Source organism: Pteropus alecto, unplaced genomic scaffold (genome assembly GCF_000325575.1).
Source record: "Pteropus alecto unplaced genomic scaffold, ASM32557v1 scaffold271, whole genome shotgun sequence".
Taxonomy (NCBI): Eukaryota; Metazoa; Chordata; class Mammalia; order Chiroptera; family Pteropodidae; genus Pteropus; species Pteropus alecto.
This window is the reverse complement of record NW_006430730.1, coordinates 460,278-474,371: the sequence shown is the minus strand read 5'-3', so window position 1 is coordinate 474,371 and position 14,094 is coordinate 460,278. Positions and strand designations below refer to the sequence as shown.

General features: G+C 54.4%; 1 protein-coding gene and 1 pseudogene across 1 annotated transcript in view; one reads left to right on the top strand and one right to left on the bottom strand.

Annotated features, from left to right (window-relative positions):
- The window catches only part of MAP3K10 (mitogen-activated protein kinase kinase kinase 10), a 15,172-nt gene extending 1,084 nt beyond the window's left edge, over positions 1-14,088 (bottom strand). The window contains exons 1-9 of the mRNA XM_025050857.1: positions 13,040-14,088; positions 8,703-8,883; positions 5,703-5,851; positions 5,066-5,241; positions 4,204-4,450; positions 2,658-2,774; positions 636-810; positions 410-522; positions 6-64 (exon numbers count right to left, since the gene is read on the bottom strand). Coding sequence (XP_024906625.1) covers positions 6-64; positions 410-522; positions 636-810; positions 2,658-2,774; positions 4,204-4,450; positions 5,066-5,241; positions 5,703-5,851; positions 8,703-8,883; positions 13,040-13,724 — 1,902 coding nt within the window. The 5' untranslated portion in view covers positions 13,725-14,088. The remainder of the gene's footprint in view (positions 1-5; positions 65-409; positions 523-635; positions 811-2,657; positions 2,775-4,203; positions 4,451-5,065; positions 5,242-5,702; positions 5,852-8,702; positions 8,884-13,039) is intronic.
- Positions 11,217-11,335, top strand: LOC112484420 (annotated as a pseudogene).
- Positions 14,089-14,094: the final 6 nt, after the last annotated feature.

The window sequence follows — 14,094 nt, the reverse complement described above, 5'->3', positions numbered from 1 at the left end:
CAGGCAGGGGTGCTGTGGGGCGAGGAGGGCCCGCTGTTGTCTCCGTCAGCCTCCGCGAACTCCTCTGCAAGCGGGAGAGGGCGGCACTCGACTCTGGGTACCCGTGGCCCCGGGGCCTCTGGGACTTGGAGGCAAAGGGCTGTCCCCAGTGACCCCTCCAACAGCGGCACCAAGTCGGCTAAGCATAGTTCTAGAATCCATCCCCTTCCAACCCTGAACCTGGGAGTGATGCCCCCACTCCAGGGACCACTGTCCCCCTTTCCAGGAACGCCACCTACGCTCTGACCCAGAAATCTGGCTTCCTCCCCACAACCGTGGGGAACGATCACTGTGTTGTCTTGTGTTAGGGTCCCCTTAGGCCAGGGAATGTCCTCTCCCCTCTCCTCTGAAGGCGCCCTCCCTGTCTTACCCATTTCATTGAGGCTGGCGAAGCCTGGGGCGATGGGGGTGTGTTTGGGAGACTTGCCCAGGTTGGGAGCGCTTGATGACCACTGTTTGCTTCCTTCCCCCAGGGCCTTCAGCCTGCAGGGGGAACCAAATGGTGGGGGGAGGTTCATGGGCCTTCTGGGGGCCCTGGGCTCAGGGGTGGAGTGCGGGGCTCAGGGGTGGGGCGTGGGCGCAGGGTAGCCGCCTACCTCTCCTCCCCTCCAGCCCGCTCCTTCTGTAGCGTGGAGCTGGGCCCCCAGGTCCGGCCCTTCTTCTTGCCGCCAACCAGTTCTTCCTTCTTTGGGGGCCCACTGCGACCCCACGTCCCACTGCCGCCACTGCTGCTGCCACTGCTGGGGCCACCGCCACCGTCCACAGGAGTCACTGCGCCGAGAGAAGCCACTCGGTTACTGGGTCTTGGAGAGTCTGTCCCCGCTGGGCTCCCAGCCTCACTCCCACCTTGGATTCCTCCTCCACCTGGAAGCCGGAGGATCTTGGATTCTAACTCCAGTCATGACCCTCCCCTGCTCTAAACCCTTCCACAGCTGCCCGCTGCTGTCAGGACAATGCTCCAGCTCCTCGGCCTGGCATTTGAGGCCCTTCATGTTATTCCCAGCTGACTTCCTCAGCCTCATCTCCATCACTCCTCAACCCTAACCCTTCGACCGTCCATTCATCCCCGTGTTTACTGAGCACCTGCTCTGCGCCAAGCCCCGTGGCGGGTGCTTAGAGGACAGCAGTGGACGAAGCAGACAAAGCCCCTGCCCTGGCAGCTGGCAGTTCAGTGGGCGAAGACAGACAATCAGCAAGACTCATACTGGGTAAGTCGTCTGTGCAGGCATTAGAAGGCGGTAAGTGCTGTGGGGAACACTAGGCCTGAGGTTAGGGAAGCTCCACAGGGGAGGAGGAATCTGAGCGAAGACTTGGGGAGGTGAGGGAGTGAGTTGGATAGGCACAAGGGAGAGGAGCATTTTGGGCAGAGGGGACGGCAAATGCCAAGGCCCTGGGGCGGGATAGCCTGAGAGGGCATGGGACAGCCAGGCGGCCAGCGTGGCTGGTGTGGAGGGAGCGGGGTAGAGCTGGGATCCCGGGCAGAGGGCATGAGTGCCATGGTCGGGGCCCCGCATCTACAGGTCCCCAAAGACCTGTAGATGGTCCTTTTCACACCTCCGTGCTATTCCCTTCACTGGATTCTGCTCCATTTCAGCCCCTTTCCTGGCCTGGTTGGCTGCTTGCCCCTTCAGCCTCCAGCTCTGGGGTAGTTTGTTCCCTGGAGTCAGTCTTCTCCATTCCTGTCACACTTTGAATGCACCCTAATACCAGTATTGACTACCACTGTTCAGCTGTTATTTGTCTCTGTGTCCCTCATGAGAATGACTTCTCTGCCTGGTACAAAGCTGGTACCCAACAGAGGTGTGCAGGGGGGCGGGGCAGCGTGTGGGGCAAGGCTGGGGGTGAATGAAGGTGCAGAACAGACTTGGGAGTCAGGCCCGTATCCTTTACCCATCAGCAAACCCCAGTGGCTCCACCTCTGCCAGACAGCCTGGATGTGGCCATCTCCCCTCCGAGGCCCTACCCCAGGCCAGTCCCCAGTCTCCTGCCCCTACGCCCGCCCTCCTCCTGTCCACGCTCCTCACAACTGCCAGAGGGAACGGGTACATTTTATCACATCACTGCCTTGCTCGCAGCCCTCCAGGGGCTCCCCCATCACCTTCCAAATAAAATCTAGACTCCTTGTCCCAGAGTCCTGGAGTGATCAGGCCCCTGTGGAACCCCCGACCACAAACCCACTGCTTGCTCTGCCTCCCATTCGTTCTATTACTGCCAAGGTGGCCTTCGGGGCTGATGAACACACCACGCTTGTTCCTACCTCTGGGCCTTTGCCTTTGCTGCTCCCTCTGCCAGGGACACCCGTCCTTCAGATCGCCACGTGTCTCGCTCCTCCTTACCAGGCAGGTCCCCGCTCAAACCGCAGCTCCCTAGGCAGGCCTTCTCGATGTAAGATGGCAACGCTTCTCTTTTATTTCCTTCCCTGATTTCCTTTACAGTGCTTGTCACTACTGGAAATTATTCTGCGTACTGACTTGTGTATTGCTTGTTTCTCCCAGATTGGAAGGAGCGAGGAGACCCTGCCTGTCTTGTTCCCTGCTGGTCCTCTGGCTCGGTGCACAGTATGTGCTCAGAGAAGTCTGCCGACCGATGGACTGGTCAGGGCCGTGGGAGATACTCACAGCGAATGGCCCTCAGCCGGGGGATGATGCTGGGGCTTGCGGGGGGGCTGGCCCCATCGGATCCTTTCCGCTTGTCCAGAGTTGGAGAGGCCTGGACTGTGATCTTATGCTCAAATCCTGCAAAACAGAGAGACTTTCCTAAGCAAATAGTTCCATGGCCGACCTGAGAAGTCCCCTTTAGAGAAGTATAGACGGACTGCTGCCGTTCCGCATTTCCTTCACGCGTTCTTAAAGTGCGGTCCCCAGCCAGCAACATCAACAAGTGCAAACCTCCTGGAAATGCACATTCTCCGGCTCTCCCCAACTCGGCAGTTCTGGTGGGACGAGCCTTCTGGGTACCTCTGATGCAAGCTCAGGTTTGAGCTGCTGCCCTTGCTAAGGATCTAGACCTGATTGTCCACATGTGGTAACTGAGCACCTGAAATGTGGCTTGTGCTACCGAGGAATTGGGAGTATTGCCTTAATTAAAGTTTACCTTTAAAAACAGATATGCGGTTCAGTCATCAGAAACAGTTAAGCATGTTTGGAACAACTGGGTGTATGAATCTACATTTTCAACTGTAAATTTTATGGACTCTAAATACACGTCGAGTACTTTTGATGAAAAGTTAGCAGATTGAGATGTGTTGTAAATATAAAATACACACTGGATTTCAAAGATTTAGTGTTGAAGAAGGTAAAATATCTCATTAACAATTTCTTTTCTTGATTACATGTGAAACCATAGCATTTTGGATAAACTGGGCTAAACGAAATATTTTATTAAAATTAATTTCACCTGTTTCTTTCTCCTCTTTTTAATATAGCTATTAGAAAGTTTAAAACTTCACGTGTGACTTGCACTGTAGGCTGGTGCTGTTCGAGGCATCACTCTATGGCTGTAATGTCACAGAGAGAGACGACCGGCACGATGTGCATTCTGACATTACCTAGGGAGCGGTCTGCCAAAAACAACAAAAATCAAACCCGACCTTGGAACTCATTAAGGCTTAAGATCCGTGTGAAAATTCTGTTTTACGGTAGGTCAAAAATGACTAAACACCAACAATTTTATATGGTTTAACCTAATACCAATTTATAGGAAATTCCAGGGACATAGGGATGTCTGACGTAATACTAGGGGATGCAGGCAGCAAAATCCAGGCTGTGGGAAATGCTACAGCATAAATGATGTATCCTCAACAAATTTTTGATCAGGGGGGAAAAAGAGGCAGATTAAAATATATGAAGCAAATAGTTGGGAGACAAAAGTATACAGAAAAGTAAGAAAGTAATTGCCCTGAAAGTCAAGACAGGGTTACTCTTAGGGTGTGGCAAGGGGTTGCAGGGGGCATGTGGAGGGCAACTTCAGGCTCTATGTTCTCTCTGCTTTCACGGGGGTGATTATACTAACTCCTTAAGCTGTATAGTTTTTTGGTTGTTTTCTGTGTGTGATATATTTACTAAAAAAAAAAGTTAAAAAAAAAAGGGAAGCAATAAACCCTGGGTTCGGGATGCTCCCAATGTGGCCTCTTGGGTGATGATGCTCAAGGGACGAGATGGGTACCAGAGGGCAGGCTGATGTGGCTGCCGCCTTCCCGCAGCTTGAGCAGGCGGCTGCGCTTGAAGTTGCCCTTGCGTTTGCGGACCCTGGGCTTCTCCTGGCTCAGCTGGCACATGAGCAGGTGCAGCTCCCGCTCCACGATGTCCATCTCGCGCTCGGCCAGCTCCTGCTCCCTCCGCCGCAACTGCTCCTCCTGGAAGCGCTGCTCCTGCGCCGCGCGCAGCAGCTCCTCCTCCCGGCTGCGGAGCTCCTGGAGAGGGGAAGGGAGGCTTGCGAGGCGGGGCTTAACTCCTTTGCTCCGGGGCGGGCCCCAGGGCTGCTGGGTCGGGCTGGGGCCCGGAACAGGGGCGTCCTGCTGTGGGGCAAACTGGGGGCACGATCCAACTCACACTTCACTAGCCAAGCTGGATGCCAGGGCAGGGGTCTATGTTGGCCTAGGGAAAGGGTGCCTTTTTTTTCCTTCTTTGATTTTTAATTTTTCAACTCTTCAATTTGGAACGCTTCGAACATCCACAAGAGCAGAGAGAGAATAGTGCGCCCCCATCTGCCCATCATCCAACAGTTACCTATACTTTGCGAATCCTTTTTGCATGCAGCCCCTTCCTTCTCTCTCACTCATTTTGCTGCTGAACTTAAACACCAGCCTCTGGCGTCCTACGGTATCACTCGTAAGTGCTTCAGGGCAGAGTGCCTCTTTCTTACGCATCGGCCAACAGGAGGCTGTGTTTTCTTAATATGCAAAAAAGGCTCCCCTGGCCCTGCATGGACCCCAAACTCCGGGCTCAGGGGAAATACGCCACCCAAGGTATGGGAACTCAGGGGTCTTGCTCCATCCCTCCCCCTTCTGCCCTGCCCCTGCCTTCACCTTCTCCTTGGTCCGGAGGTCATCGAACATGTGCTGAATCTCCAGCTTCCAGTCTTCCTGCAGTGAGTGGAAGGACTCCAGTGGCATCTGGAACAGGGCTGACTGTTCGATGACTTCAAGCTGCTTCAAGATGCTGCCAAAATCGGGCCGCCCATGGGGGTCTGGGTCCCAGCATTCTAGGGGGCAGGGGGAGTGGAGATGTCAGCGGCCCTGCTCTGGGGCCTCGGCCTGCTCAGTGGAAGGCAGGACTTCAGGGGACTGTGGACAGACAGCTTCCGCGGGGCGAGGGGAAGGGATCCAAAGCCAAATTCCTGGCGTTACTCCGGTTGGTGACACTCTGAGGGAGAAACCCCCAGACCCGCTCCCTGACTGGTGGCAGGATCAGGGGCGGAGGAAGAATCCTAGGGCCAGTGAACCCTGACGGGTTGCCCTCAGAGCTGGAGGCCTGGCCAGGGCAAGGGTCAGGGGGCCGAGGAGCCGGCTGTGTGGGGGGAACCGTTCGTGGTCTGATGGGTCCGGCTCCTCTCCCTCAGTCCGGGGCCCGGCGGTATGCATGGGTGTAAAGGGGCGAGGTCTGGGCTCCAGGACCCCTGCCACCCCAAGCTGAGCCTGCCCTGTCCACGGGGCCCTGGCTCACCCTCCAGGAGGCGGGCAAAGGGCTCGGGGCACGTGGAGGGGATGGGCAGCGTCAGCTTGTTCATAGCCACACCATACGCCACGGCCAGGGCATCGATTTCACGGTAGGGGACCTCACCCGTCAGCAGCTCCCAGAGCAGCACCCCGAAGCTGCAGGTGGGGAAGAGGGAGGGGTGAGGCCACAGCCCTCCCCAACCCTGGCCTGTACCCCAGTCCTGCTTCCGGTCCCATAGTGGGTGTCCCTCACCCCAACACCCAGCCACAGTCCTGTACCCCAGTCCTGCCTCTGGTCCCATGGTGGGTCTCCTTCACCCCAACACCCAGCCTTGGCCGAGGAGGCCACCAGAACCTGATGCGACCTCCAATGGCCTGATCTCAAATAGATGTGGTGGGGTTGCTCTCTAGTCTCACTTTTGTTCTGTCCCTCGTCCCCTGGGCAAATCTACCCTTCTTAGCCCTGACCTTTGATGACCTCTGCAGCCTCACCTCTAAGCGCTCTCAGCCCCTGTGCCAACCCCAGCTGCATCCTGCAGCTACACTGAGGTTCTTCCTAACCTCTGACCTTTGCAGATGCTGTTCCCTTCGGTGAGAAAACCCTTCCCTTTGTGCAACTGTCCCTTAAGTTTCAACTCAGGTGCCCCTCTGCCAGGTGGCCTTCCTTGATTCCAGTCTCCAAACCTGGGTTAGAGGCCCCTCCTGTATGCTCCCACAGAACCTCTGGCACTTAACCTCTAAAGACAAGTTAACACTAGTTAACATTTATAAAGCACTTACTTGAGGCCAGGCCAACCCCGTGCTAGGCACTCAGTAATCCTCGCAACAGCCTCGGAAGGCAGAAGGTACCGCTGCGAGCCCCATTTTACCTGACGAGCAGGTGCGGGCCCACAGAGGTTACGTTGCCTGTCCGTGGTCACACAGCTAATAAGTGGTGGTGGAGCTACACTTGGCCTCAGTCTGCCTGATGCCCATGACAGTGCCTTAACGGCTACACAACACCAGAGCCTGCATCGCTGTGCTACCGTCACCTGCGTGTCCATCTTCTCCAGTTAACTATGCTCCTTCTGGATCCTGATCGCCACTGTGTGCAGTGTCTAATGTGTAGCAGAGCCCCATGCCCCCCGTGTCCACTCATGCATTCATTCGACATCTACCTATTAAGTGTCCACTCCGTCCCAGACACCGTTCTAGGCAACGAACAGACACAAGCCCTGCCCTCATTCTCAGTGACAGCGCTGGTGAACTGGAGCGGGGCATATGCTGCCTGAAATAATGTCCCATATTCCTTTGCAGCTAAGTATGTCCATATGACCACTGCTCTGGCCAGTGGGACGAAGGAGGGTGTGTAGTATGCAAGAACACAGGAAGTGTCCTTAGAGGGTAGGGATGCCCTTTCCTCTTTTCTCTTTCCTACTGGTTGGAATGTGGACATAAAAGCTGGAGCTCAAGCAGCTTCTTGGACCATGACGTGAACTTGCGAATGGAGACCATACGAGGTGGAGGAAGCTAAAATGGCTTGTAACTAGAGGTGGCATGATCCTTCACCTCTCCCACATCCCTGGAAACCTGTGGGGATGTTTTGATTGTCACAATGACTAGGGAGTGCTGCTGATGTTTGAAGCCTGGGGACCATGGATACTTCTGTCCTGAAAAGCACAGGATAGTACTGCACAAGGAAGAAGTATCCTGCCCAATAACACCCCTGTTAAGGAATCTTGACCCTGAGTCCCTAATGCTGGGGGCACCTTATCAGTCCTGAGCTTTACATAGGAGCAGAAACTTCAGTCTTGTTTTCATTTTGGGGTTTCTGTTCCTTGCTGCTGAAATATGGCTCCACTAAACGCCTGGAACCACAAATGAACGCCTGACGTGAAGCCAGTCGGGACCTCCCCCAAAGGGCTTTGCTGCTCTAGGTGACTTCCCGTCTGACCTGTCTGCCCAAAAGCCATGGCCCTGTTGCTTGGTCAATCTGCAGCCTTGGCTGGGGAATGATCTGGGTTTGGCTCTTCCCTAGCAGGAGGCCCTGATTTGAAGAATTTTGCTGCCACCATCAAGACTCAGTGGCAATGGCAATAGCCTCCTCCCTGGCCTCCCGCCCCCTCCTTCCCCCATAGCCCATTCTCCACCAAACAGCCGGTAATGCTGGATGCGATAATGCTGAATCAGATCACGTCATTCATAAATGCCTCTAATGGCCTTCTATTGCACTTAGAATATAGCCGAGTCCAGAGTCGCCTCTGTGCGGCCCTCTAGCTCCCTCCACTATGTCATCTCCTGCCTGCTCCAGCCAGCCACATGGGCCCTTGTAGCTGTTTCTAGAACACACCAAGCTCGTTCTCACCTCAGTACCTCCCTTGTGCCAGCTGTTCCCTCTGCCTGGGAAGCTTCTTTCCCCCAAACTCTCCATGAGAGTCTGTCTCCTTATCATCCAGAACTCAGTTCAAGTATCGCTTCTCAGAAAAGCCTTTTGCAAAGCCATCCTCCAGCCCTCCATCAACCGGGCTTGTAACACTAATACTTTTTTTGGTGGATTACCTTTTAAACATTATTTTATAACTTAAAAACAGGTTCTTTCAGCTTCTTGTGTATGAATTTACTTACTACCCCTGCAAGCAGAGATGTGCCTATTTTTATTTACTACTGTATCCCTGGCGCCCCACATAGTTGGATGAATGAATGAATGAATGGTTGCCACAAAAGGCCTCAATTTTCTGTTCAACAAGCGGGGGCAGTGTATCGAATGGAGTCTGAGGGGCCTTTAATGCTGACATTCTAGCTCTACATCTTTGGAAGTTTTTGCTATAATTCAAGACTTCTTCAGCTGCCACTTCTGCTAGCAGACACCTGTTTAGAGGCCTGTCTGATGACCAGTCTGACCTTGCTGGCAGGTCCCTTTGCCAGGCCCGGCCCCTGGCTTCAGTGGGAGACTGTCCCTCCCACTCTGCCCTCACCCGCTCCTCCCGCCCTCATTTTCAGGAGGCCTCCCCAGCCCCACCATCAGCACCTCCAGACGTCACTGCTTTTGGAGAAGAGGGAGAGACGGATAACCTCCGGGGCCATCCAGGCGTAAGTCCCCGCAGCGCTCATTTTGGTGGTCTTGTGCCACTCGCGGGCCAGGCCGAAGTCCGTGATCTTGAGCACCGTGTCTGCGAGGTTGTGGTTCTCGATGGCCTCCAGAATAAGGACTGTGGGGTAGGAAGAAAGGTAGGTCACCCCAGACCTGCTGGGGCACAGAGCATGTGTCCTGCCCCCGCCTCAAATGCAAGCTGCTCCTCGTTCTCTCCCAGGGGCGGGGAGCTCCCCCTGCATCCTCTGCCCCCCTGACTCCAACCTGGGCTCCGGGGAACTAAGTGGAAGGTTGATGGCCAAGGCCTTGGTTCTCCTTAGTCTAGGCTCTGAATTCTCAGCCTCCCCAGAGTGGGAACTAGAATCCATGAGAAGGGGTGAACGGGGTTTCCTTTGTCTGTCATCCCCTGTGGTATACTGCACTCACGGCCCCAATTCTCCTCCTTTCTTTGTCGCGCTCTGCCACGTGACTTTGCAGGTCTTTGCACTAAACAGGCAGAGCGCGTTTCTCCATCCTTTACTGTGGTTGGCCGTGTGACTGGCTTTGGCCAACAGCATGAGGCAGGAGTGAGAGTGCCGGATCCAAGCCGAGGCCTTAAGAGGCCTTGCCTGCCTGCTTGCCCTCTTGCCCTTCTGCCATCACCAGGAGAACGTGCCTTGCCTAGCCAGATGGCGTAAGGCAGGGGACCCCAACCCCCCCCCCCCCCACCGGGCCACACAGCAGGAGGTGAGCGGCAGGTGAGCAAGAGAGCGAAGCTTCATCTGTATTTGCGGCCACTCCCAGCGCCAGCATCACGGCCTCAGCTCCACCTCAGATCATCAGGCATGGGATTCTCATAGGAGCACCGGTCCCTGGTGCCAAAAGGGTTGGGGACCTGGGGACCGCTGGTCTAAGGAAGACGAGAGATACACGGAGTAAAGCCTTTCCAGCTGAGTCTCACCTAAATCAGTTTACCCTCCAGCTGGCCTGCAAATGTATGAGCATTAATAAATGTCACGGTGTTTGAAGATACTGAGTTTTGGGGACGGTTTGTTACACAACACTATTGTGACAAAATATGACTGATATATCCCCCAAGCACATTGAATGGTTCCAGCTTACTTGCTGCCTACGGTCACTAACAATAATAATCCTGGCTGGTGTTTAACAGGAGACTATTATGTGGCAGGCACAGTGATAAGTCCTTTACATGAAATTATCTAGCAAACTACTCATTTTGTTGACTAGCAAACTGAGGCTCAGAGACATGAGGTCACTTGACTAAGATCACACAGCCTGCAAAAAGTGGGGTAAAGACCTGAACCACATTTGTTGTCAGAGTCCAATCTTTTAACTGATATATTCTACTACTTTCATCAGAGGCCCCAAAGTGTACAGTGTCCTGCTTGGGTCTGAACCCCAGCTCTGTCATTTATTAGCTGTATAACCCTGTATAACTTATTTTTCCTAACACTAAGATTTCTCTTCTGTTAAATGGAGATAATAGTATTTACCTTATACGGTTGTAGCAGAGATTTATTGCCTGAAGCAACAGTAGGTCCTTTAAAAGTGTTAGATATTATTATTAGCGTGTAATGTTGCCATAATTGTTCCTTATTTCTCCACCGTTATCTTTGACCATTCTCAGCTACTTCTGCACTCACAATAATAATGAGATAATTCTACTATGATGCTCATTTGGCAGATGAAGAAACCCAGGGTTAGCAAGATCGGATATATTGCTCAAGGTCACAGTTAGTAATCTTGTCCAATCTTTAAAGCCTGACTCGAATGCCACCTCTTCCTGGAAGCCTCTGTGACTCTCTAGCCTAACTCTACCTCCCAGAAGTCCTCCTTTCTTGAGTCCCCACCTCTCCTGTTTGTGGAGTGACCCCATGGTCTTACATTTTGTTTCTGCATCTCCCAGGCTGGGCCTAAATCAGTTCCTTTTATAATATATAAATCTGATCATGTTGCCCCCTGCTTAAAACCCTCTACTGGCCTCCACTACACTGTAGAAAATGCCCAAAGTCCTCACTGGAGCCCCGAAGCTCGTGATCTGGCCCCTGCCTACCTTTCCGACCTCATCTCCTTCCATCTCTGCCTCACTCCTCCCCTTGCTGTTTCTCCAGCAAGGCACACTCATTGCCACCTCACATCCTTTCCCCTGCCCACGTCTCTGTAAGGCTGGGTCCTCTTTGTTCAGGTCTCTGCTCAAATGTTGCCTTCCCTGACCATCTGCTGTAGAGATATCTCTGTCCCATCCTTAATCTGCTTTATTTCCGTCAGAGCCCCTGATGCTCTCTGGAAATTTTGTTATCTCTCCATCTAAATATCAATCACATATTCTCTATTCTCTGATCACTAGACTGTAACTCCCATAAGGGGGGCACCGTTCCTCGTTCACGTCTGTAATCTCAGAGCCTGGAACAGAGCCTAGTATACTTAATTTGCTTAAGAATTATTGGTTGAGTCTACAGCCATGCTACCCTGAACAAGCCCAATCCTGTCTGATCTCGGAAGCTAAGCAGGGTCAGGCCTGGTTAGTACTTGGATGGGAGACCACCTAGGAAGACCACGTGCTGTAGGTGTAAAAAAAAAAAAAGAAGAAGAATTACTGGTTGAATGAACCAATGAATGAGTGACACCAGATGATGAGCTCCTTGGGGAAAGGTGACTGGAGGAAGCTGTGCTGTGGACACCCTGTGTCCTCTGTCTCAGGCATGAAACAGCAGAAAGTCTGGCCTAAGGAGTTCCACCAACTTTTTGTCCAGGTGGCACTGGCTACAGAAAAACTTGGGGGCGTGGGAGTGCTGTCCTTATACCCCACTTGCAGGCTGTGAATCAGCAGAGGTGAGGAAGAGCCAAGAAGGGGCCCCAGCCTTCAAGAGGAGCAGGCTGGCAGTCCTGCCTCCATTCACCCAGCATTTCAGAGGAGCTAGGGCATGAGCATCTATGAAGGCAGGACTATCTGTGTCTGTCTTGCCCCATTCCCCAGCTCTGGTTCAGGGCTTGGCAGGCCTCGGACAGTTGGGAGCTCTCTGTTGAGTGTACAAATGCCAGGCCTGGGAGGTAAGGAAGACACGCCCTTGTTCTAGGTGGTGGTGGGGGCACAGCAAAGATGGATTCAAATAAATTTCAAAATGTAAAATTGACAGGAATCATAAATAGATGAGAAGTGAGAGTCAAGGGCAAAGGAGAATCCCTCCCACTTCATGTAAGGGAAAGGAACATGCTGGTCTCATTCACCAGTGGTTCCTCTAGCTTAGCACATGATCTGGCCCAGTAAATACCAAATGAAAGAATAAATAAATGCGGAAATGCACGGATTTATGAGATGGGGCAGAGGAAGGATAAGAGAGCCAGGAAGGTGGGATTTCCCTTGCTATACTCTTAAGGACCCAGGACATACAATGGGCGCTCCAGAAATATCTAGGGAATGAATGAAATCTCTAGTTTGTATCAGTAGGGCATGGCCATCCTGGTCCCTGTTTGGTTCCTATTCAATAGGTGCTCGATTAATATTCGTTGACGTCATGAGATGCTCTTTGATCTAGGTGTGGGTCCTGGGGAACCTTCCCTCTACCTGGCCTCAGTCCTCATTCAACAATCAATCGACTTTTGAGAATCTGTGATAGGCCTGGCAGCTTGGAAGCTTTTCGTAAAATATGGCCCTTTTCCTCCTCCTTCATCTTCTCTAGTTTGCCTCCGCCAGCTGGGGCAGAGGCTTAGGACTCCAGGAAGTGGTTCTCAACTGGGGGCAATTTTGCCCTTCAGGGGACATTTGGCAATGTCTGGAGACAGTTTTCCTTATCATAACTGGAGGAGAGGGGGCAGGGAATGCTAATGGCATCTAGTGGGTAGAGGCCAAGGATGCTGCTAAACAAGCTAAACACAGGACAGCCCTCTATGACCACCCTGCCGAGGCTGAGAAACTCTCACTACAGGCCGAGTTCTGTCTCTGCCTGGTGTGACTCTGGCATGCTGGCTGGACAAGAAACATCATGAAGGCAGGCATTGCATCTGTCCTGTTCATGCTGGGAACACAGGGCCTGTCACAGTGTTCATACTGATGCATTTATTGAGCTACTGTGACTCTAGCCTGGGAGGCAGGTAGTCCTTCCGCCTTTCTGGGCCACCCTTTCCTCCCTTAATGGGGCAAGGCCTCCCTAAAGGTATAGTGCTGCCCCTTCTTGCCCCAGGCTGGGTTTTCTGGTGTCCCCATTTCCCACCATCTAGGCTTGGCCTCACATGGTTCTGTGGCAGCAAGTTTTGGGGGGAAGGACACCACTTACTGTTGATGGACTTGAGGTCCCGGTGGATGATGGGCACAGGGGCATCATTGTGTAGGTAGTTCATGCCTCGGGCCACCTGCACAGCCCAGTTGACCAGCACGTGAGGGGGCACCCGGCGACCGGCCAGCACCCTGCTCAGTGCGCCTCCCCTGGCATACTCCATCACCAGGCAGAGGTGCGGGGGGCTGAGGCAGGCGCCCCTGAGGGCAATGATGTTGGGGTGCTCCAGGGCTCCGAAGAGCCTTGCCTCCTGGTGCACCTGCTCTGCTGTCACCGCCGGGTCCCGCTCAGGGTCCAGCCGGGCAGCCTTGACGGCTACCTCCTCGCCACGCCACAGGGCCCGATAGACCTTGCCAAAGCCCCCTACACCGATGATCTCCTCTAGCTGCAGCTCGTGGAAGGGGATCTCCTGGGGCAGCCTGAGGCCCACAGGCGTGGCAGGGGCGCCAGGGGCCACGTAGTTGCTGGGGAAGACGCCCACACGGCCGCTGGGTAGCTGCCCGGTCCACCAGCCCTCGTCGCCCGACACGGCACAGTCCTGGGAAAGCACCTGGACGCGGTCGCCCCTCCGCAGGGTCAGCTCCTCCTCGCCTGCCGCCTCGTAGTCGAACACCGCGGTCCAGACGGGCCCCGCGGGGGCCGTGCCCCACTCCTTGGCAGCCGCGCCCCCCTCCTCCTCCTCCATGGGGGAGGGGCCGGGGGCTGCAGGAGGCGGCTTCACACTGGCTGCCCGCGGGATGCAGAGGGCTGGCTCCGGCGGCCAGGATGGGGGGCAGTCCCTGTGGGTTCTAGGGGACTGTTGAGGGCCATGGCTGGGGGGCCCTCCGCAGGAGCAGGAGCGTTAAAAGGGCAGGGTCGTCCGCTCTGATTCAGCTGTCCAGGCGGGGCGGGTTAGGGGTAGGCGGGCGGGTTCACCTGTTCCCCCCAAATGTCAGAGCACTAAGAAAGCCTGGCCGCCTGGCTCCCGAATTCTTGCCGGGGCCCGCCGGTGGGGGACGAGGGCGAGGGCAGCAGGCAGCCCCCTTCCCCGCGCCTCTCACCCCGCGCAGCTCCAC